The 25095-nt window shown below is 30.7% G+C and overlaps 1 protein-coding gene across 2 annotated transcripts in view; it reads right to left on the reverse strand.

Annotated features, from left to right (window-relative positions):
• Positions 1–25095, reverse strand: part of DMAP1 (DNA methyltransferase 1 associated protein 1) — a 70373-nt gene that overhangs the window by 15406 nt on the left and 29872 nt on the right. The window contains exons 6-11 of one of the 2 annotated variants that reach the window (XM_076489778.1): positions 20549–20767; positions 9295–9402; positions 7262–7453; positions 6234–6299; positions 5749–5821; positions 192–346 (exon numbers count right to left, since the gene is read on the reverse strand). In XM_076489778.1, the coding sequence (XP_076345893.1) occupies positions 192–346; positions 5749–5821; positions 6234–6299; positions 7262–7453; positions 9295–9402; positions 20549–20767 (813 nt within the window). The remainder of the gene's footprint in view (positions 1–191; positions 347–5748; positions 5822–6233; positions 6300–7261; positions 7454–9294; positions 9403–20548; positions 20768–25095) is intronic. The other variant, XM_076489779.1, reaches the window with a different exon arrangement.

The following is a 25095-nucleotide window of genomic DNA, read 5'->3' on the forward strand; positions in this document are numbered from 1 at the left end:
ACTAGCTAAGATTTTATGCTATACTGTTTGGTTTTATGTAAACTAAAAGTAGTTTAATAAAATTTTGAATGTAGGATACTAAGCCTTTGTGCCCTGTGCAGTAAAGGATAGCTGAGGTGAGAGAGTTAATATGATGTGCTCAACCTTCTGTAGTAGATGGTACCTTTAGTGTATGGGAATGATTCACTAACCTTTCCTGGAGCCAAAGCTTCATATTGATGATGTAATGTTTGCAATTCAAACTCACAGGTTGCAAGTGCCAACTTCAGTTCATAAAGAAGAACCATATCACTTCTTAACTCATTAAAGTGGGTACAGATGTCTTCTGTGGGCATTGGATTTAAATCTGAAATTAAAAAATTATGATATTTTAAAGATGCTCTTAAACCTTGATTAAAAAAATTGTAACCTCATTAGTAGAAAATGATCTAGAAAACTCACATATATGGTTTTCTCCAAAACCAAATATTTAACATAAGCTCCTGACTGCATCTTTTTTAAACCAATAAGGTGTCAGGAAGGAAATATTTAACCAAGCTGCATGAAACATTGTAAACATTTAGTTAAAGTACATAGTTTTGGTTTTAAAAAAGTTAAATAATTTGTGTTAAGTTTAACAGTTTTTCACATCACAAAATTTTCACAATATTGTTGTAATGGTCAACAGAATGTTCTACTTTATCCATGCAGTCAGTTCAAACATAACTGACTTTCATATTAATATTCGTTTTGTTACTTTATTTTACAGATTGCAGTAGTCACCAGTTTCACTTATAAATTACAAACACACACAGGGTATAACAGACAAGTATATATCTGTAATCTACAACTTTTCAAAACATCAGATAACACTATTCTTGGTCCTGACCAATTTATATTTAATAAATTGTTTCTTTTCAATAACTAACAAGTTACTGTATTTACATACAATGTTTGAAGGCTAACATTCTTCTTACACTGCAAATGTGTTTCTGATAAGTACCTACCTCCTTTCACACAAAGCTATCTCATGCTTCTATCTGTCCTCTAATCACTGCTAAAAACTTTTCACACTCAGTGCACCAGTCTATATACTCCATCAATTTGGTGCCATTTTGAACATGTACATATCATATGACTACTCATCATCAATAATACTATGCAACCTGTATTGGTGGAGATGGCTTCCCTTGGAGTTCTTGCTCATTTCTTGCTTTTGAGAATTGGTAGGCTCTAAAGAAAGAACACTAGCAGGGAAGGAAGGATGAGAAGTGTATGAGAATAGGTAAGTACCTATCAGAAATACATATTCATTGGAATAAAAATGTTAATTTCTAATCCAATATTACATCTTCTCACACAAAGCTGCAATCTCACATTGCAAAGGTGAAGGTTTTTAGGCTTATAACATTGAAACCAAGTGGAAAGAAATTGCCCAGAATGAACAGGCGTGCACAGAGATGTAAATGAAACACACTTGCAGCATACCACACTATTCTTGAAACAGGTATGCTCTTTACTCTTGAAGGTAGAAAATGAACCTGATACAAGCAGAAAAAAAAAAAGGATATGCACAAAAGCAATTTTGAGAGGTGAAATACATAGTGAAGTGTTAGCCAAATTAAATGAGTATGTATACAACCTCAAATGAAGAGACAAAGTTCCATTATTCCTCCTTGTCATTAGGAGGTTGAGGATCAACAAAGATAAAAACAAATGTATTGTAAAAAAAACATAGTGGCTAGAGCATAATGAATTAGTGTCATGCATCAAGCCAAGAGAATTACAAAGAAAAAATTTAGTTTTTGGCCAAAACCAGACAATCTACCACAAACACCATAGGTACATGAAGTATAACAAACCGAATCTGGCATTATATGATCATGGTATTGCCTCAACTCAACCATAAGAACAGAGCAATATCAGTAATCAGCATTATGAGTGGAAGTCATAAATCACTTAAACATAGATGAAGGGAAGAAACAACCTGTGTCTAGAATAATGAGAAGAACACGGAACATTTACTCACTTCATTTCTATGATAAGCATTACACTGTAATCAATAAAAAGTAAAGCTTTGCAGCAAAGCATACTTGGCCAGAAAACACCTGCCATAGAGTGGGATCCCATTGGAAGTGGTAAAAGTAAGAAAATAAATACAAGGAAGTGATAAGACTTGCTCCTTTCAAAGGCAAATGGATGAGTCCAGAATCACTACAGGAAGCAGAAAATAACTACCTAAGAAGGATACCACTAGGTCATGCAGGTTACGAGCAATGAACTGGGAGTGTCTACATTTCAGAATTAACAATCTTTGTTAAAGGACAGTGAACGTGAGCAGTCAAAGACATGGTGAATTTTACTAATGTGTTATGTATACCTAACTTAATGCAGAAATGTGGTTTTCTTAAAATATTCACTATTGAGGATACCAGGGCACTTTTAGCATTCATTTTTGTGCTTCTCCAAACAGTTGATATTCCTTACTATTGTTTGAAATGCACATCGATGGTAGCACACTGTGTGGCTACAAACATTAAGAATTAATGTTGCAATTCATTTCCATGAGTGGGATCAACAGGCAAGATCACACAGTTTCATATTACTTTTGTTCAAGAAAACGTACAAAGTTGTAGAAATCAATTTATATTCATATATTACAAGTGTGTCTGCTATATTCCTTTTATTTTATACAATCAATATTCTGGGTACAAAGTGACACTGTACAATTTTTGTCTGGTGGTCATAAAGGAACTTTCATCACCTTCAGTTGCAAGTACTATTGCCAAAAGCTAAAGATGTTGAATATTTGCCAGTAAAATGTAAAATTAGTCCAAGTGATAAAACAATGAGAAAAAGTGCAGATTATGCAGTGGAGAGAAAATGGAAAAATTCAGCTTATCACAGTGTAGTTTAACCAGAATCACCAAGACTTTCTTGGAATACATGCTTCAAATTGTGGCACTAAAAATATTGATGCATTAATCATATAATGTGTGTATCATGATAAATACATTTTTCAACTGAATTTTTTGTCTTTTCTTCAAAATCAATAAATCAAAGTAGATTTCTAGAGACACATGAATATTTACAGCACTTGACCTCCAAAATCTTTAAGAAGTACTTAGGACCCACACATAAATCTTATACAAAAATATATTAAAATTATGTTTTTGTGATTCGTGACTTGTTGTTGTTTAAACTGTAAACACAACAATGGTATATACTAAAACTCATCAGTAGCAGCCATAGATAATACCAAGTATTGTGGCAGTTGCATATTAAAGTACTTTATAAACCATTCAAGTACTGTTGAAAAGTTCTACTCATTGCTTTGGAATAAGTTGGCAATACTTCATTAATGATGGTGTAGTTGTCTTCCTGTTTTAATCCTTTCACAACAGGCTCAGTATAATATACAAGTTTGTCTACACATATACACATGTTAAGTATTTGCACTATAACTTTTTATATAGCATGTTTATTGTTACAAAATATTTGAAGATATTTATTAAAGATTAAAAGTATTTTGTATACAAAAAATCAGATTTTTTAATGAAATACTTTTACTAAAGATTTGTTTCTAAAAAGTCTTTTTTATTACTAGCCTGAGTACAAAGTAATTTCACATTATAATTTAAAAAAAACACAAACTATTCTTCATCCCAGAAACCTCAAATATTATTCATGTAATCTCTAAAACCCTCAAAATATATTTCAAACATCTATTTTTAGTAAGACTTTAGAGTTTGTGTTATTTTCTATACCCTATATATGTGGGGTCTTCCACTTTGCCAACCTTGTTACCACTACAAAAAAATTAGGAGATAAATATAAATTATCCTTTTTTGGTGCTAGAATGACTACATATTATAACATGAAAATACAAATGTTTAGTCTAAGTAGCTTAAGTCTCATAACGCTATATATTTATATATGTGTATGCGTGTGTGTGTGTGTGTGTGTATATATATATATTCATTACATTGACCTTCCAGTCATGCTCAGCTAACATAACTTGCACTCATATTATGTATCCAATACATTAAAAACTGACCTTCAGTCTTCCCTCGACTATGTTTTAGTGGACTAGTTTTAGTTATATAGTGATATTTCGATTTCTATACATTATATATATGTGTATAGACTATTACTACTTAGAAATAAATTATTAAACTTACTTCTCTTAAAATGTAGAACAATAAATCAAGATGTAAAGCAAAAAATTATCTCTTCTTGCTACGACCTTTGTACTCGGTTGCTCCTGGACATATTTTTCAAGCTTTACATATACAGCTGAATAACCAAAAAAATCATAAATAACGACACTGATAGAATAGAATTCCACTATAATTTATTAAGCTTAGTAATTAAGATGTATTTATATGTAAAAAATATGAAACTTTGAGCATACTAAAGACATGACCTACCTTCTTGACATCTTAGTTTAAAAGAAAATGAGTCTTTTCAAGGATTAATATGGCTTAGAAGACCACTTGGGGTATATTCTAAGCTGTTGATTGGTTAATCATGTCATATATTGAAGTAAGTGTACATAAGAGACAATTTTCAAAAAATGGAAAGAGGTGAATGGGGCCACTGTGTTTGATTCAGTACATAAACCTTATATCAGCAAACTAAAAAGATACAAGATTCTTATTTTATATTCCAGCTTGATAACATTATTAATTAGAGTTCCTAATTTGTACAAAACTATAAACTCAGTATTTTGACATCACAAACATCTAATTTTAACCACTGCTGCATTCAAGATACCATGCAACTCACTAAAATCTATACTTATATGAGTTTTTTAATATTTACTTTTAAGTTAAGAACTTAACTTGTATATAATGTCAATATTAATATTTGAATTATAATCTACAATTTGATTCCATAAGTATTGACATATATTCATAAAATAGTAGTTTAATCAAATTTTGAATGCAAGTCAACAAGTGCAAAGACATGGCCTTTGATCCATGACACATTGCAAAAGGGTTAATATACAGTACTGATGCACAATTTCTTTAAGACATGTTCTGTAACCTTTCAAGAAAACTCTTGGCATTAATGTGAGTCATGTTTTTGTTATTTCTATCTCCATTTGAGGCACTTAAAAGTTTTTGGAAGTTTTCTGGGCAATAAATGTTCTTGAAATATCTTTGATAATGTATTTACATCCCTCTCAACATTTATCACATGATCATTATGATCTGCTTGAAAGACATTTTACAATCCCACTGTTGAAACACAGTAGAATGAGATTAGTTGCATTTCAGATGATAATTGTTGTAGAGATTCTACTTTATTTTCTAAGTCAAAGTATACATTAGAAAGGAAGTCATCCTTCATTACGAATAAGATATTATGCACTGGCTGTTCAGCTGAAGTTAGCATTTTGCGAGAACAAAAGCGTCTTAGTGGAGCCTTTTATTAGATTGTTGTATGAGTTTTATACAGTGTTTGTTATCCAAATATTTTTATATATACAGTTAGCAAGTGTTTGATAAAAAAACAATAAAAATCATATTCACTTTGCAACTTCGTACTACTAATTTCTTCAACATACTGGAGTAAAACCAAAATTTAAATATAAACCAATTGAGCATACTAAGGAGCTGGGTGATAGGCATGGCTCTAATTCAGTGTGTCATAATCTTATAAAGAATTACAATGTTGATGGATTACTATTAGTTATATATAATAATTATCAGTTAATGACGTTTTTCTAAAACAGCTTTTAGTTACAATAAAATGTATACATACCTATACCTAATTCTTGTAGAAGTTGTTCTATAGCTTTAGCTTTCTTCTGACCAACTGAGGAAGGTAACTTCATCTAGAACAAAATATGTTTATTCTCATTTACTTTTTTCTTTACAAGTAACAATACCATATATCTTAATTTCAAAAATATGATAAGTATAAAGATGAATATTAAAAAAAACATTCACATTTTTGTTACCATAACACTAAAAACATTCTCTATAATAATCATATAGTCAAAAGACTGTTATATGTAAATATCTTAGTACTAGTAAGGGAAATATTAATAAGTGGAACTAATCATTTAATTAAATATTAAGATATAAACAAACCACTTGTATTAAGCCTTGAAAATTAAAAAACAAGGAAAACATTATTAAAAATATGCACAGAAGGAATTCTGTTGTGTTGATATATGGTACATGTTCCACATAAAACCTGCCACATTTCTTGTTATTGTCTGATATAAGTTATAATAACCTTACCCTTTGACTTCTCAATGTGGCACCACTAGCCTTAAAATCTGGAAACTTAATACCAGTTTCAAGTGGCTGAAAATAAAAATTTTCATTTAATTACTTTTATTATTATTGAATTTTATTAAGTTGCTAAACATTGCACTTTATTTGTTGTTTGCTACAGGTAAAGTTTTTTTTTTTGTTACTGAGTATGAGACCTCATTAGGTCAGATGTATTACCTTATGCAAACTTTTTGCAAAGTTACTTCTATTACAAGGTAACCTAAAGAATGAAGTATAAAAAATAGTTACTAACTGAAGTAAAATAAGTATTCTAAACCATTAACAATAATTTTAATCAAAATAAAGCACATTATAAGCACAATTACACACTGGCTAGATCCCAACTGACTTATATTAGATACACTTATATATAACTAATGAAAAATATGCACAACTGCTAAGTGTAAGACATATTAATACAACAGAAGCTAAAAAGTTGTTAAAGTTGTCCCTCTCAGACACAAAAATATCTCTACTTTTTTAAAAACTTCAGTAACAGAATAGTTATATAAAATAACAAAAATGTATTTTACTTTCAAGAAGGTATAGGTATTTTATGCTGAAAAATGTTTTAAAAATAAGCTATATTGGACTTGAATTAGAATTCTAGTGTAAAGGTATAAAGAAAACTGTGCTACTATGTAAAATATAATGTACACATACTTGTCCCAAAAAAGTACTTTTAAGTGTTGTAACATAAGACTTTGAAACATACATATTACGTTGACAGTGTTTTATGAATACTTTTTTTCTTGCTAAAGAAAAACAATTTCTACTACAAAAAATACAGAAAATTAAAATGGTATTAGCTCTAACAATGATTAGCAACAAGTTCTAGATGTACAAAATAATACCTTAATAATACCAAACAGTTACAACCAGGTTTTATGCACCAAATACAGCAAAAATGTAAAGATATATATGAATATATGACCATGCATTTTGCATTAATCTTTAATTTGTCGTCAATATTAACAGTTTCTCTAACTTACCTCACCATCAGCCTTTGAACTTTTCTGTGGTAACAGTTTTTTACGAGGTCCCCTTCTTTCTGTTTTTCTAGCTTCAGCATTGTTATCTGCTGCTGTTATCAACTTCTGAAGGTCTTGGGTTTTCTTTTCTCTCTCCCTCTTCCTCATTTCTATCTTTCTCAGTTCATTTATTAATGTTTGTTCTTCTTCCACCTACATTTTAGTATAACACATGATTGTGTTCCATTCTTTATTTAATAATACAATTCCATTACGATCAGTCTTGAGGTACTTTATCTAATACTAAGAAAATTAATCAATGAATACAATAATTAAGATACATTTACATTACATGAGCATTATCATAAGTTAATTAGTTTGAAGAAAACATGCAAACAAAATCTATTTTTCCCCAAATATCTGAAGCATTACCTAAAATCTCAAATTTTTAATACTATTGTGTTCAAAAATATTCTTCCATCAGTAATTCTAAAAAAGAAAGTAAAGCTCTTATATATATATATATCATTACTTTACCTACTGGTATTATCAGCTTGACTACCAAAAAACTATCTATGATGGAGAAGTACCTTACACTAAATATAATCTCTATATTTAGAAATTAGTACAGGTTTCTAAAAATAAAAATAGGGAAAGTTTTTTTATTAATTAATTTACTATTAATTAAATCCTGCTTTCAATTAAATAAACATTTTGAATACATTAACCTATTATTAATTAAATGTTTCTTTTATTTTGTAGTTCATACACACAGAAGACTGGTATATAGCTTTTTATGACTGATTGCTTTAAGTTCTAAGCTATAAAATGAGCTATCTAAACCACGAACACAACTGTGATTGAATCTTGAATTTCAGAAATATATGAACTAAAGACTGCTGCTGAGTCATTAGGTATCAATTTATAATAAATTTGGCACATGAATAAAAAAATGAGAAAAAAATACACTAACTGTAAAACTGAATGCTAGAATGTTATGACTGATAATGTTAAAAATATGTGAGCTTAGCATATATAGTGTACTTTTTTTTTTAACTATATACACTGTTCAGGGTTTTGCAAGTTTCAGTTAGGCCTGAAAAGTAAATATAATTCAAATAAAGTTAATAAATTTCACACTTTGCTCCACTTCAACTGGAACAAGTGGCACACAAATTTGAGAAATTTAAAGTTAAAAGTGAAAGAACTTTACATGCACATAATTAAGAAACACACATATTCCATTTTATTATAAAGATGAGATTTAAAATACAAAATAAAAGAAATAAATGATCTCTCTTCTGATGTTATAAATCCACAACCTGTCACTAAAACACTACTGATTTTTCCAACTAGACATGTGGCTATGGATCATCCCTTCATCAAATAACTTGCTCTGCTGATCTATATGTACTTTGAAATGACATAAATCAAAATGACTTATTACTTATGCTTTAGGAGATATGACTGTACTTTTAGGAAAAGGTTTAACATAGCTTATACACTTACTTACTGTTGACTTCATCACTGCTTATTAACATATTTAACACAAAATTTATAACATTAACATAAGTTTAACCACCTTCAGATTTTTCTATAAAAACAATACCTGTTGAACTAAAGTAATTTTCATTGATTACTTTTATTTTCTAACATTTTATTACAAATAATGATTAAAAAGTATTCTTTCCTCCACTGTTAACTGGCTGATTCAGTTCATGGGTTAGAAGCTGGTAAACATTCCAAATTGATGTGCTTATAGCATTTATAGTAGTACATAGCTAACTGGTAATATCAGAGATTCTTTTAACAAAGCATTTATTTTATTTTTAGTGGCAGATTTATTTCAAAACACACATTAACACAAAGCTATACACTGATAAAAATTAGTGTGCTGAGTGCAATGGAAGAAAAAATGCTAATGTTCTTAACTGTTCATTAAATAGTATATTGGTGTTATGTGAAAAATATGTAAATATGGAGTTTAAATATTATTTTTCATAGTTTAGAAATTAAGATTAAAATATTTTGCAAATAAATGTATGCAGGGGTACCTGTTCTGGAGTTCTATCAAACAATTTCTTAAGCTGCTCTTTCCGTCTTCTTTCATGATCAGCATCAAATCCTCTTAACTTGGGTTCCTGTCCTGGCTGAGCTCGTACCTAAAAATATTAATATTTCAATAGTTGGTGTAAAATTAATAAGATACAGCAATTTATATAACTTTTGTAGAAAGTATCAGTTATCTTAACTATCAAGTTTTAAATACATCATCAATACTACTGTTATATATATATATATATATATATCATGTCATAGTGAGAATTTTAAATTTAACAATTTTTAAAGCAATAGTTTATCATAAGTTTGTTAGTGTAACTGTGTATGAATTATGCATTGTGTAGTTCAACTGTTGTGAACTGGCACTTCTTGTGTTATTGCATCATATTACTAGTACCTTCTAACTTTTCCTTGAGTGTTATTGCATCATATTATCTTGTAGTATGTGGAAAGTTTCAGACCTCATTCGAGCTATTTATAAATACACATCCAAAATGTAGTTCAAGTTATGCAAGACAAAGTTAGATAGACAGATCATTCTAAACTGTATAATTGTGAGGTTAGAGTGTATAGTGGCTATTTCTAAAGTAAAATAATCACAGATTGTATTGCAACAACAGAGAAAAATAATTTTTCTTATAAATTATGTCCTAAAGTAATAAAACAAACCTGTGTGGGCCATTAATGAATAACAGACAATTATTTAAAGCCTGGACACAACTGTGGTAATTAACTGTGTAATGAAGATTTGTACACACATACATGGGACTTGTTTCAATATACTATTTAAAAATATGTGGAGTGTGTCTTGCTTGTTTATGGTTGAAATTTATCAACAAGTCACAAACACTTACCATAAACAATCTTGCCCGTAAATGAAACCATTAGATAACTCAATTTTTCAAAGACTTAATTAAGAAAAAAACTGAAAAATTAATTTAAAAAAAAGGAAAATTGCTTATAACAAAGATGATTTTCTGAACCTGAAGAAATTATTAAAAGTTTTAGTTATAATAACTTACAGAAATGGATGCTTTTCCTTAATTTAGTCATGGTAAAACACTTTGAATAACAGAAAATATGTATGAGGATAATGAATATTCAGTAATGTTCATATATGTTAAAACTCACTAAAAGTTCATATGAATGGTAATTTACCAAGCATTTAAATTATTTCTATTAATTAATGCTGTGTGTGTGTACAAGAACTACATGAACTGCAAAAACCATTACTTTCTGATCATATCCTTTGAACTAAACTACAACTCAGAAACTGTTTCCTTATAGTAAAGTCATACTGAGCCATCTATTGATCCTTCAGCTATAAAGTTGTTTTACTGGAGACAGTATACGATATATCTCCATTCTGAAAAGCAAGCATGAGAAAAGGAAATAGGCAGAGCACTCCTGGCACTGTTTTTCTCCATGAAACACCATGGAATAGGTATGGTTTGAATCAGGCAATAGTCAGGTATACAAGTATACCATGAGGACATTTCAAGTGATCTTGCAGAACACCCCCATCTCACAGTGGGCATATGGTATAAATGCTTTCCTTTATCCTGACTCATTGCAGAATTTTGGGAAATAAGTATACCATGGGAGGTACACCACCAGTTCATTTAGTTGGATTCTACAGGGTGTTCAAAAATTCACTGTGCAGTTTTGTAATCATATTTTATTCAGTCTATTTCAAGCCAGCAACTGATAGTGGTGTTTAGAAACAAAATAAGAAGGATCCAGGCCTGTACTGATGCCAATGGGGGTCACTTTCAACACTGTTTATAATTGTCATTCATACTTACCTCTTGTATTCTATATTGAAACATGTCTGTTAAAAAATATATAAGTGTACAGAGACTTTCTAAACACCCTGTATAAGCAAATGCTGTAAATGAAAAAGGAAACATACTCTCCTGTCTAAAGACTGTACACTGTAGAATGGTGAATGGAGGAAGGGGTGACCCTTAGGAGAGACAAGACAGCCACTTGGTTAAAATAATGGAAGATAAAGATGTGAGAGACAGTCCACATGCCAGCTTGAAGAATCTTGTCCAGTGGCCATTAGAAATAAACAGGGAGGGAATGAGTGAAGTGGTGAACCTAATGAGATTAAATACAGAACAGTCTGCAAGCACTGACTCCCAGTGAGGAGTTGACTAAACATAGAAGTTGATGGGCCTGACATGCAAGGGGAAAAAGAAATACATGCCTGGAAGAAAAGGAATCCAAGAGAATGAAGAGTTAAAGACAAGACCCACGAAAGAGAGAAGTATAAGCTAAGTAATAATAAATTGATTAACAGGGCACAAAAGTCTGTCTGGGTCCAATTAATCACAGATGTGTGAAACAAAAGGAATGAATTGGAGAAAGGAGCAGACATTTTCCTTAGCAACTGAAGTCTTTGGGAGGAAGGACAAATCAAGATAAAGAAGTATATACAAATGATGGAAAAGGGTATGGGAAGAGTCAAAACTATAGACATAGTCATGAGAAGAGGAAAAGGAGATTATGAATAAGGAAGGATAAGAATAAGGTGGAGAGAGCTGGGGAGCTAAAATATTGTAGACAAGGCTGTCTTATAACCAGCAATGATACACAGCTAATTCATTGTTGAAAAACCAGGTAAAAGGAAAAAGAGATGCCCTATGCAAGAACAATGTCAAAAGACATGTCACTTATGCTGATATATGCATAAGGTAGAAGGATGACAGGAATGGGAAAGGAAAAAAGCAATCCAATTGGAAAGTCCAGTTCAACAGTTGAGGAACCAGACAAATCCCAAACATGAAAGCTGACAAGATCGCTTGACTGAACATGTGAATACAAGTACGACAGGTGAAAATCCTGGAGATCAGTCATTAAATAGCTCAAATACAGGTTATATGAGGCTGGGTACAGCTGAGAAATAAGAAGAAAAATAATCTGTGATGATGAGAAAACCCACTTGTAGAGAGAAATACATATATAAAAATGGCTTGTACAGGTAGAGAAAACTCTATGTAGAGGAGCAAATGATATTTCAACCTTCTTTGGTCATCGTCAGGTTCACAAAGAAAGAAAGAGGTAACTGACAGATAGCTGACCACATGTTTGAAGGCAGTTGTGCAATTGAGTGTAGGAATGTAGATGGTGTGCTTATATGTTTGATTATATTTATTAATATAGGTATAAAGATGTTCCTTTGTATTGGTTTATTTTGGGCTTGAGTTGTTGTATACGTAAGGCTTCTATAATTTTGCATTTGTTTATGTTTGTTTATTTAGTATTAGGGTGTTTTCTATGAATATGTTGTGTTTATTTGATTTGCAGTGTTCGAAAATGCGTGAAGGTGACTTTTTGTGTTCTGTTAATCTGGTTTCCATTTTCCTACTTGCTTCTCCAATATAGAAGTTGTGGCAGTTATCACATTGTACTTTACAAATAATGTTGGTGTTGTGCTTGTCAGTTTCATTTTTACACAGTATAGACCTTAGTTTTGTGCCTGGTTTTTGAATAAATTTGCTATTAACTGGAATGTCATATTTTGTTACTAGTTTTTGGCAAACATTGGTTATTTTTCTGCTGATGTTGAAAATATATGGAATGCAGCAGTATATGATTTTGTGACTTTTTAAATTGTGGAGTATATTTACTTTTGTTACTTGATTTTGCTTTTTGTCTAGGTGTGTGTGCGTATAATGTTTCCTACAGCTTGTGGAGGAAACTTATTGATGTTGAAGTATTGTTTTATTTTGTCTAATTCATCATTAATTTTATCTGGTGAGCATAGTTTTATGGCTGTGTTTATTTGGTTTCTTAGTATGCTGAGTTTTTGTTTTGTTTCATGTGCTGAGTCCCAAGGAATGTATAGTCCAGTATGGGTGATTTTTCAGTGGATTTCTGTTTTAAATTGCGTATCAGTCCTTTTAATTTTGAGGTTAAGAAAAAATATTTGATTGCTTCCTTCCTGTTCACATGTTAAGTTAATGTTGGGATGGATAGAGTTAATGTGATTGAAAATATTAAGTGTGTATTCTGTAGATGTGAATCCTGCAATTGTGTTGTCTACATATCTGTACCAGTATAGTTGTGGATGTAATGTTGTTTTAACTGCTTGTGTTTCAACTTGTGTCATAAAAATATTGGCTAAAACTTGTGATACTGAATTGCCCATGCTTAAGCCATTTGTTTGTATATAATTGTGGTTGTTGAACATGATGTTTGTCTTCATTGTGGTGAATTCTATGAGGGTTGCTAATTGGTTGCTGAGAATGTCTATTGATGGGTTAGGGTCTTGGATATAGAGTTCTAAGGCTATCTTGCAGGCTTCAGTGGTTGGGACTTCTGTAAGGAGGGATATGACATAGAAACTGGCCATTAAGTCTTTATAATTAAGTTGATTAAGCTTAGATTTGAAATTAAAAGAGTCTTTGATGAATGAGCTGGCTGATGTTACATATATGGAGAATGCCCATGCTATGTATTTACCAAGATTGTAATTAAACGATTCATACGTGGACATTACTGGTCGTAATGGACAATCTGGTTTATCAGGTTTGGGGATGCTGAATATTTGTGGTGTGCATAGATCAGTCTTGCCTGTTTTTGAAATTGTGTTGGCTTTTTTCATTTTTAGTAGTATTTTGTTTAGTTACAATTTGTGTGTCTTTGTTGGATTTGTGTGTATTGGATTAAATTTGTTTGTGTCTGATAGGATGTTTTTCATTTTTTGGATGTATTCATTCATGTTCATTATAACTATAGCGTTACCTTTATCTGTTTTTGGAATTTTAATGTTTTTGTCTTGCTTTATGTTTTTAATGGAATTAATGTCTCTTTCTGTAAGCTTGTTTTTTAGTTCCTGTTTTGTGAAAAATTCTTTACCAAAATTGTTAAATATGTTGTTTTTAGATGTTTCTGGAAAATTTGAATTTTTAATTTTTTCTGGTAAGTTTGGCTGTTGGATGTCAATAAAATTGTTGAAGTTGTCTTCTTTCTGTTGGTTGTTTTCGGTTGTTTTCTTGTTTTTGTTTTCTGTGGAAAGTATCACAAGTCTCCTGGCTAGATCTTCTAAACATGTTTTGATTTCTAAGGTTGGAATGTACCTAGGTGCTATTGCAAAGTTGAGTCCTTTGTTAAGTAGATATATCTGGTCTGTGTTTAATTGTCGGTTGGATCTGTTAATTATGAGGTTAGTCAACTGTTTGTTGTGTTGGTGTCTTTTCTGTTGTTTGCATCTTAGTTTTTCTAGTGTTTTCTTGCGACAGATCTTTTTGTGCCTGTCATTCCTAAATAAAGAAACAAACGTAAACAAATGCAAAATTAAAGAAGCCTTACTTATACAACAACTCAAGCCCAAAATAAACCAATACAAAGGAACACCTTTATAGCATGCCCTTTACATTTCTACACTCAATTACACAAACGCCTTCAAACATGTGGTCAGCTATTGGTCACTTACCTCTTTCTTTCTTTGTGAACCTGATGATGACGAAAGAAGGTCGAAACATTGTTCGCTTCTGTACATAGAGCTTTCTCTACCCATACAAGCCATTTTTACATATATAAGTAGAAAATACTCCAAGGCAAATAAGATATTCAGTAGGAGTGAAAAATATTGGGAAGTGTTTAAGAATAGTCTACTCATGATGTAGGTACAATGGATCAAATGGAGGAGAAAAGAAAACAGGATGAGGATTTACAGGAAAGGGATAACAACTGAAGAAAATGTCCATGTGTAAAAAGCACCCACAGGTTATAATTTGCAGTTGTTCTAGGATGAAAAGTAGCATAGCGTATGTTCATTTCCTAATTTTTTTATGATGGTTATGAGGTCAGTCAAATTGATAGACCTCATGTAGTTAGGGTAAAGAAAAATAACATACAGAATATGAAATCTTACTGAAAACACATGTGAAATATATTTTAGAGGTTTTAGAGATTATACAAATAATATTTTAGAATTCTGGGATGAAGAATAGATTTTATTTACTTAACACTTGGAGTAGTAACAAAACAGACTTAATATTTTCATAGACAAATCTTTATTAAAAAGTTTGATTTTTGGTGTACAAAATTCATGTAATAATTGCTAAAAGTCTACCAAATTTTGTGAAAATACACAAACTGCATGAAAACTTACAGTGTACATACTTAGCATATGCAAATGTTGTATATTATACCAAACCATTGTAAAAGAGTTAAGAAGCAGGGAACAATGAAATTAATTTTATACAGGGGTAAGAAAAAGAATGGCATACACCTGTGAAGTTAAGGCCTGATAATGTGAGTAACTTTAAGGGTACTTTTAAACAATGAGGGAAATCTCAGAGCATAAAAGGAAATAATAAAAATTGTCTCATTCATTCTCACCTCAATATGAGGGGAAGAAGTCTCTTAAGAAATAGTGGGGCTTAAGGTCCCAGCTGCATAAGAAAGCTCACTACTCTGTGCACAATGGCTGTCACATCAACATACCTCCATATTTCATAGTTGACACATAATCTGCACAAAGATATTCACTCACACAACTCACAGAAAATTTTACAAGAACTAGTGAGCTGATAGTTTACGGGAAGAGAAAAGAAAATTAAGTTTCTTAAACATTAAAAATCTCATTAAATTGAACATAAAAAATATGTCTGATGAGTTCAGTGGTGAGGAAGAGAACAAAGATTCACAAATGCAAAAGTAAAGAGGGAGTTAGCAGACCAGGAGGTGTGTCCTATGGGTGGAAGGCTTTTGCTCCATAATAACTCATTATGTAGTAGCACAATTCAAAAGAAATCTTGTGAGATTGGGTGAGAGCTGTCTACAAACTAGTGGCATGAAAATCTCTTAGGTACACACGAGGAAGATAACTGCATTCATCATCTTGGAATTTTTTTCTCCTTCTGTTTTGCAATTTCAGTTTATTACAGTATACAGTATTTATTACCTTAGGTTCTCTGTAACCAATTTTAGTTTGTTTTTTTCTGATTACATTTAATAATTGTTCTTTTCAAGAAGGAAAAACTTAACTTCCACTCCACTATCCAGTGTTCATGTATGTTTACCCTATACTCACATAACATCAGGACATCTGGGAAACTGGTATCAGGGCAATGGTAAAATAGGGGAAAGCAAAGGTGATGGTTGTATTCCAGTCCAAAATTTGGTGGCAGTGAGAATGTTTAATCTGGTCCATAGTAGGAGGGTTCTTACTACCCAACCACACAAGTGAGAACTTGTGTTGGCTGATCCTGTACGAATCCAACACCAAACTGAGCAAGCTAAATGGAAGGGCGAACTGTATTTGGCAGTTAATTTACAGTCTAAAACTAAGCAGCATCAGGAATATTTTTGTCTATTCCTATACCAAAAAACCACCACTACTCTACTTTCTGTTTAATGGAATTGGTGATACCCAAGAAGAAGTCTCCATAATTAATCACCCAAGTAGTTAAGATCTGATGAGTGGCAAGGACTTCCATACTTCACTAGAAAAAGGAGTAAAAGTGTGTTTTGGGTATCCTGGAGGAATGCAACACCTTAAGATTTTGCAATGGTGGTGATGAAAATCTATTTTGAAAAGCAGAATGGTCCAATTATTCAGTCAGAGCCAGAGAGATCTATAATTATACTGACGCTGCTTTACTTATGACAGCTTACAAGTATGTGTGGTCTGGATCTGGCCCTGTGTAATAAATAATATACCCTGAAGAAACCTCTAGCAGTCCTGTGAAACATCCCACCTCAAAAATGACAATTTCAGATCCAAGTAGCTACACAATGCAAATGTAAACCTAAGTATATTATCCTGGCAAGCACCAAATGCCACCAAGCAGGATCTAAAAATGTAGAATATGTACCCCCTCCCCTGTAAAAGTAAAACAAATAGAAAAAAACTTACCCAGTCAAAGCCAGTAAGATGTGTGTAGAATGGCAATGGAAGAAAGTTGATATCCCAAAGAAGATAAGAAGACCATATGATGAAGATAACATGCAATGAAAATATGCAGGGAAATCCATGTGCCAGCTTGTACAATCTCATCTAAGGGATGACAGAAACAAGCAGGCAGAGAGAAAGTAAGGTGTCAGGTTTGATGAAAGGAGACTTGAAAGAACTGATCTGAATCTACATCCAATGAAGCTTAAGAAAGATAGATGAGATGTTATAGCCATCTCATGAGAGTAAAAGGTGAAGTATTTCAAAGTGATGAGAAAAACAAAAGAATAAATAGACAGGAGCATGAATTGTGAAAGGAGGAGGGCAAGCCAAAAAAAATTAACTCTATGGATGGGATAGAAAAATGATTTGAATCAGAACAAAAGTGACAAACGGTATTTTAGATATTTACAAAAGCCAGTGTTAAAATTAAGATTTGAAATCATATTGGAACAAATATTGTCAAATGCATTCTTAAAACATATTTTTACCATTATCTAATAAGAGATACAATAAATTAACAATATTTTCAATGGGGGGAAGCTACTTTTATATCTGCCTCCATACCTCAATAAAGTCCACCAACAGATCAGCCAAACATGAAGTGATAAGGCAGAAGAAAGTAAATAAACCAATGTAGAGAAGATAAGTGAATAAACATCTGCCAAAAAACCCTGTAGAGAATAGTGGATGACCATGGAAAATGGTAGAGTAAGATGAAAGTGGAAGAGCTTAGGCAAAAAAAAAACAAACAAAACACAGAAGATCTGACCCTCAATTCTGAAGAAAGTACTTCAGAGTTTAAGAGTTGAAGAATGGCAATAAAGCATAAAGTTGTACCTAATGATAGGAAGTAACAAAAGAAGTAGAACAAAGCATCCACATACCGTAGTAGGGGAAAATGGAATTGAATATGGACTCACATATCTGGTACGAAATACAAAAAAACATGAAAAGAAGAAACATCTGAAAAACACAATTCCAAAATTACAAAATAAAATGCTTAGGTGGGTTCAAGATAGCATAGTACAAAATTAGGAAATGTAGGAGGTGATGGAAAGAAACACAACAAAATCACTTCCACCACAAATGAGAAACATAAGCAGGGGTATGTCAAGAATGAAAGAAGGCTATAGCTGCATGACACACTCCTCCATCTGCTGCTATAAAAATGTTACTTCTTTCAACATACAACAGCCAATGTTGTTCCTAGACTAGCATGAAAAATAGATACTTCCACAGCAGTTAATATCTTCTTACATACTTTCATTGAAAAAATGCCTATGCTTTAAAAGTTCATGAGTAAAAATAAAAATTTAGTTATTTTTAGAAACAACAGTTCATTACAGTGTACAAATCATATGCAGTATAGTTCTATTATTGTGAATCAATGCTTGATGTTCTATTGTATTATGTTACTAGAACCTTCTAAATTTTATCTTTGTTTTGATTGTTTATAACATCATAGGTTACTGTAGGTGTGAAGCATTCTAAACCCTTGTCAGGCTATAATTACATGTCCAAAATGTACTTTGAGTTAGTTAGTGATATAATTAGATCATGAATGCATGATTGTGAGTTTAGCCATAAAGAGCATATGGTGGTAATATTTACAGTGAAATTTTCACATTATATTGTAATAACAGAATAAAGCAGAAATAATCTTTCTTCTTAAATTGTGTTATAAAGTGATTAAACCAGCCTATGTGGAACTGGATGAAAAAGAATTATTTAAAGGTTTGGATACAATTATGATAACCAACAGTTATAGTGGTAATCGTAAAGTTAAATGATCATAGACAGTATTGTAATAACACAGCAGTTAGTTTCATCAAAACTGTATTCTAAAGTAATTACAACAATCTATTTGTAATTTTCAGAAAAATAGACAATTATTTAAAGCTGTGATAACAAACACTGTAACAAAAATTTGACTTGTTTATTGTTCTGTTTATTTATACTTGAAATTTATTGTCAATAAGTAACAAACACTTGTAGTAAAGACTCCTGTCCACACATACATAAAACCTGATAAAACATCAGTATATAGGGAACTGCACTAAGATGGTGTGTCACCCTCCTATTGGTGGAGAGTTGTTCCACGCTCAGTTGCATGCTACAGCACAGTAATACCACATGAAAACACGAGGTTAGGGAAGAGCCTCAAGGATAGTGATAAACAAAAATCGTGCACATAGAGGATAGCACAAAATCAAGATAACTAACATGGTATCATATTGAAAGTGTAAATTCATGTAGTAAAAACATGGAATCAGTTTTCATTAATTATTTTGACCAAAACATGCTAGAACAATCAAATTGTTAACTGGATTCAAGTCACAAAATGCTTAAGGTGAAAACAGCATGCCATTATTTACTATCAACACCCATCCCTATTAAACCATCACTGGATTTACAAATATTATTTACATCAAATAACTCAGTATGTAATGCCAGAACACATGTGGAACTATAATTTTAAACATCCCACTTTGTCAGATTAACAGTTTTTTTGTTCTACATTATGGATGAACAAGTAATTTATCTATGTTCAAATAAATGCATATTTACAAACAAAGTTCAACAAAAAAAAACATAATACCATTTAATGACTTCTAATACCTGTAAACTTTATACAAATTATTTAGTGAACTTCACATACAATGTAATTTTTTTCAAGAGCTAGTCACCTATATCTAATGTTTTGAATTTGCTTAATATGAAAATAAGAACAGAAACTGACATAAGTTTGCAAATGTGAAAACATTTAAATCATGTTATGAATACATTAAATATGTCTTTGATAAATATTTAATCAGAATTTCTCTCACTTTTAATTGGTTTAATCAACACATGAAAAACTACACATTAGTTGTCTCTCAATATAATATAAAGAATAAGTATTATTTGTGTTGAAAAAATGGATACCACGGTAGCAACAAGACTAAAGATGCTATGACCAGATCTTTTATTTTTAACATTTTGACTACAGGTCTTCTTTAGGAAAACATGCAGGGTGCTGCCTTATTATCCATAATATAAAGAATAACTACTGATAATACTTCAAGGAAACCTTTAATATATTTGTTCAGACAAATAGCTGAGGGACTTATGGGATTTCAGGTTAAAGAAAGCAAAAACAAAAACCACAGATCAATCAGAACAAAAGTTTTTATTTTTTGGGCTTCTCATGTATAATTGGAAAATGATTTTCTGTACTAACTCAAGCTTAACTTACACATATATGTTAAAAACAAAAATATTATTGAAAGAACTATTCTTACTGTAACTCCTCACATCATAAAGTTACAACTTCATCAAACTGAAAATATGCTTACCTTAGATAATATATTACAGATATTGTAATATCGTTCCTTGAGATCTTCTACACTACGATTAGGATAACGTATTTTATCCCAACGGTCATGAACCACAATAAATCTAAGATCAAATCTTCGACAAAGGTCAAACAAATGATCAGTCTCTTGCCTCGCCCAGCTATCAATCATCAAATGTTGTTGGTACTCAGCATCAGAGTAAGAAGGCACCTGGACTGTCTAAAAGTAATGTGGAAATAAGAATAATATAAAATAATTATATAAACAGGATAAAAACAATCAATACTAATAATACTGGATCACAAAATGTAACAGAAACTGCTATATATAAAACTGACTGCATCATACCGCCACTTCATTCATCATAATTTTCTTCACCAGATTATCTTAATTAAAACATTCATGTTAATTATATTTGTCAAATGTACTAGATGCACTTATAAGCATCACACAGAATACGTTTATTAGCAAGTAAAATATTCCAATTAGTAAGAAACTCACAATACAGTTTAAATAAAGTAATTTAATAACAACCTTGAAAAACGCTCACTATGAAACAAAAATATATTTTACTATTAAAAATGAAACATCCTTTATTAATTCACTTTTTTGTATAAGAAATACTAACAGGTGTTTACAAAATGTATGTATCAGTGTGTGATTCTGCTTAAAGTCTAGTTAATGTCAAAGAATATATAGCTACATTAAATAATTACATATTTTTATTTAGAATTAGTGCTGTTAGCAATAACTAGAGCACTGAAGAAAATTATCATTGCATCAGAAACAAAGGGTTAATGCATATAAAAGTATTAGGAAAACAAGTGAACGTTTCTATGCCAAAGAATATCACACACATTTCACTAATGGACAAATAATTTGTAGAAAAAGTGCAAAAACAAATGCAAATCATAAAACTCCTTAAAATAATACATAAAATGAAAAATTACATGACTAGAAGTAAAGTCAACAATAGAATGAATACACATTAATTACATTTATAATGATTAAATAAAAAGACAGAAGTTTGAACTGCTGTAGATGAAAACAAGAAATGTTATAATACATAATAAGAAAAATATTATGAACATAATCATGTAACTTTGGCTAAAAAATACTATTATTCTTAAATACCATTATTTTTTTTACATAGGCAACTTGTTTAAATTCATTTTTAAGAAATTTAAATTTGAAAAACAAGATATTCTAGTACAAGTCAATGCAAATGCTTCGATTTAGTATAAATTTTGACAAACTGTGTATACAGAATTGTAAACAATCATTCTTTACTGCATGAACAAATAACTTGCAGTATGAAATGTATAAGACTTGATGAATTTAACAGCTGTTTCACTGATATTAATGTCAGTAAAATGTTGATCAAACTGACTTAAAAAATGAATGTGCATAAAAAAATAATTGTATTCATCTAAATTAAGCTGATTTCTATCTTAGGCAACATGTATCCACATATACAAGTTAGGTATACATTTATATTTGATTTTAAAATAAATAATTCACTTTGTTTCCAACATTTTATTCCCATGAATAAGTTAGAATTTATCATCTACAAATTGAAACAACCTTATTGTACAGATAAGTATGTTAGCTCCATCATTATATGGTTATTCACAGGAGTTAGGCAATTAGTGATATCTGCTAATAACTTAATCAACAGGCTTATTAACTGATTATAATTGACTGGTTGATTAGTACAGCACTCTGATACCATGGTAAAAGTTTCCTCACATTTAGTGGTCATTGTCAAGAAGAAAAAAAAAAGCATGTGTACTAGCTTAAAGAGATTAAGAATCATTGCACCATTTTAACATGATGTTGAGCTTTGTATTTAGAGCTAGTTCTTTTTTGTTTAAGTCATCTTTGATACACCCTTTATTTACTATGATAGACATCTTTGGGTAATTATCACTTGTACATCTTGCAAAAGAAATATTTTTTGACTAGATAAAATTATTTTGGCAAACACTTTTGACTGATGTTTTTTACAATGATAATTTTGAAACTTTCTACTTTGCAAACTGCTAATGTTGATCAGAGATTACCATGGTGTCACCATCCTGTTTCTTTTTAACATAAGTAGTAATCCTCTAATGATCTTGCATCAATGAAATAAACAGATAATTAAAGAAACTTTTTTTTTTACTATTACTAACAACAGTACTAATGTTTTACTTAAAACATATTACAATTGCAAGTAGAAATAAATAAACATTCAGTTAGACAATTCATTAATGAAAAATGTTTGGGAAGGATAAATATAAAAGTAATTTTCAATAAATAACAAGTTATCAAAGTACTTTATCTTAGCTTACCATACTCATTAAGATTAATTAAATAAGCTTATCTGATTTCATAGTGATTTGATTTGGTGAACGCAATGAAAATTTTCATGCTTATAACCACAGCATATTCATTAAAATCATTAAAATGTTAAACAATAAGTCAAACACCATAAAATGTAAATCAATGAAGTAATCTTTGACAAAAAATTGAACAAAAAAAACTTTGAAAATGCTAAAGAATCTTTAAACATGGCTAAATAGAATTATTTTACCATGTCATAGTAAAGTAAATACAGTAGAATTTTCAAGGTGCATCAACAGAAAAGGACTAGTTTTCTTGTTTGCCAGTTCTTATGAATGATAGTAAAGTTATTTAAAAAAATAAAATAAAAATGCTAAAAATTAAAATTTACTTGCTTAATCTCATGCACAACATAAAAGTAATTGTTCATGACAGCATATATTGCTTAGCACTCTATGTTATATCCCAAACTAGCCTGATGAGACATGGTATTGATTGAGAGGCCTTTTCAACACTGGATGTGGTAGATGTAGTGTGATTGAAATATTATAACCTGTTTGCCTTTCATTTTAAATCATGGGTTCTTAAAATATCACAAACACTAAGGAGAAAAAAGGATGGTGAAAACGACTGAAAATAAGAAATAGATAATATATTCTTTAGATGTGCTAGGATCTTAAAACAATTGTCATTCTTTGGAAAAGAAAAATTTTGAACAAAATTAGAAACTTTTGTTTTTATTTTTTAACCTCAGAGTTGTATGGAAATGAAAATGCTAACATTTTCCAATTTTTTCCTCGTGAATTACATCAAATGGATATTACAAAATGACAAAGTATCATTTCTAAAATAGCATACTTGGTGGCAAAGGGAATCAAATCTTAGAACCTCAAATCACAAGGCTTCAACCTCCCTTCTTCAAATGGGTCATGCAGACCCTACTCAGAATAACTTGACATAAAAACTTATAATACTAAAAAAAGGGTTTTAATACCCACAATGGACAAAATCTATTATGTAGCTTTGTGTTTAACAACAAATATAATGGAAATATTTGATTATTTTTTTGACAATCCATTAATTGACTGTTGAAATAATTGAAAAGTAATAATCAGACACACCAATTTCTATTAAGTAATTATTTTTAAGAGAAATAAATTTAATAGTATTTGATTACTGGATTAGTTTATGTACCATTAAATAATGTAATTTCTGCTCATAGAAAAATGAATATATTGATTAACTGATTTAACTCAGCTATATTATTTATCCATATAAAATAATACATTCCTAGAGAACCTGATAATTTGTCAGGCATGTGATAAAAAATGTAATGTTGCTATCACAAACAGCAATTTTATTATAATTCATAGTCAAGGATGTGTAGCTACTGAAGTTTTCCTGTCTTCTTTCTGATCACTGAAGGACAGTGAGTAAGGATTGAAGATCATCTGATCATAATTAAGTTAAACTAAATTTAAATTGAGAAATATAAGTATTTATGCATTTTGTCAAACTGTAGTCCCATTTTAATTTACTGAACAACTTTGATTTGTTTATAAAAACAATAGACCCTAAATAGTCTAACTGTTTAGGAAACCAGAAAATAAAACGAATACATCAAAAAGAAGGACAGAACACATTTTATGCAAATTATCCAAACCTTAGATGAAATATAATTTAATGAAATAAAACAAAACAAGAAAAAAAAAGTAAATAAATCACAGCTACAATACAGAAATCCAACACTGGGACACAAATCATAAGGCAGATAATTATGTAATGTGCCACTTTTTTTGAGATATTGGCAGAAAAAAGACTCAAATTGCATTAGAAGTACACCAGCTAACCAGTTTAACTTCATTGTTGCTAGTCTCACATTCTTAAGTAAACAAAAAAAAAAAGCAAATATTCTGAGGTACCACAAATAAACAGGAATGAAATCCTGTAAGAACAGGATTGACCATCTATAGTGCATTTTTGACTAACAACTCTCTTACGTCCTAGCAACAAACTCTACTCATCATTAATCTGTTGGAGGTGAAAAGGAAACAGGTTGAACAGCCAACAGTGAAAGTAATGAAAATTGTAAAACCAGCCCTGAAGCCAGAACATGGGAAAGAATTCCAAATGTCCAAGAAATGATGTAATTGTGCTCTCACTTTTCCCTCATCCCTGGGAATACAGATTGACTCTATTACAGGAATTAAGAAACTTAGTAA

This window comes from Tachypleus tridentatus, chromosome 2, assembly GCF_004210375.1.
Source record: "Tachypleus tridentatus isolate NWPU-2018 chromosome 2, ASM421037v1, whole genome shotgun sequence".
In the NCBI taxonomy this organism is placed as follows: domain Eukaryota; kingdom Metazoa; phylum Arthropoda; class Merostomata; order Xiphosura; family Limulidae; genus Tachypleus; species Tachypleus tridentatus.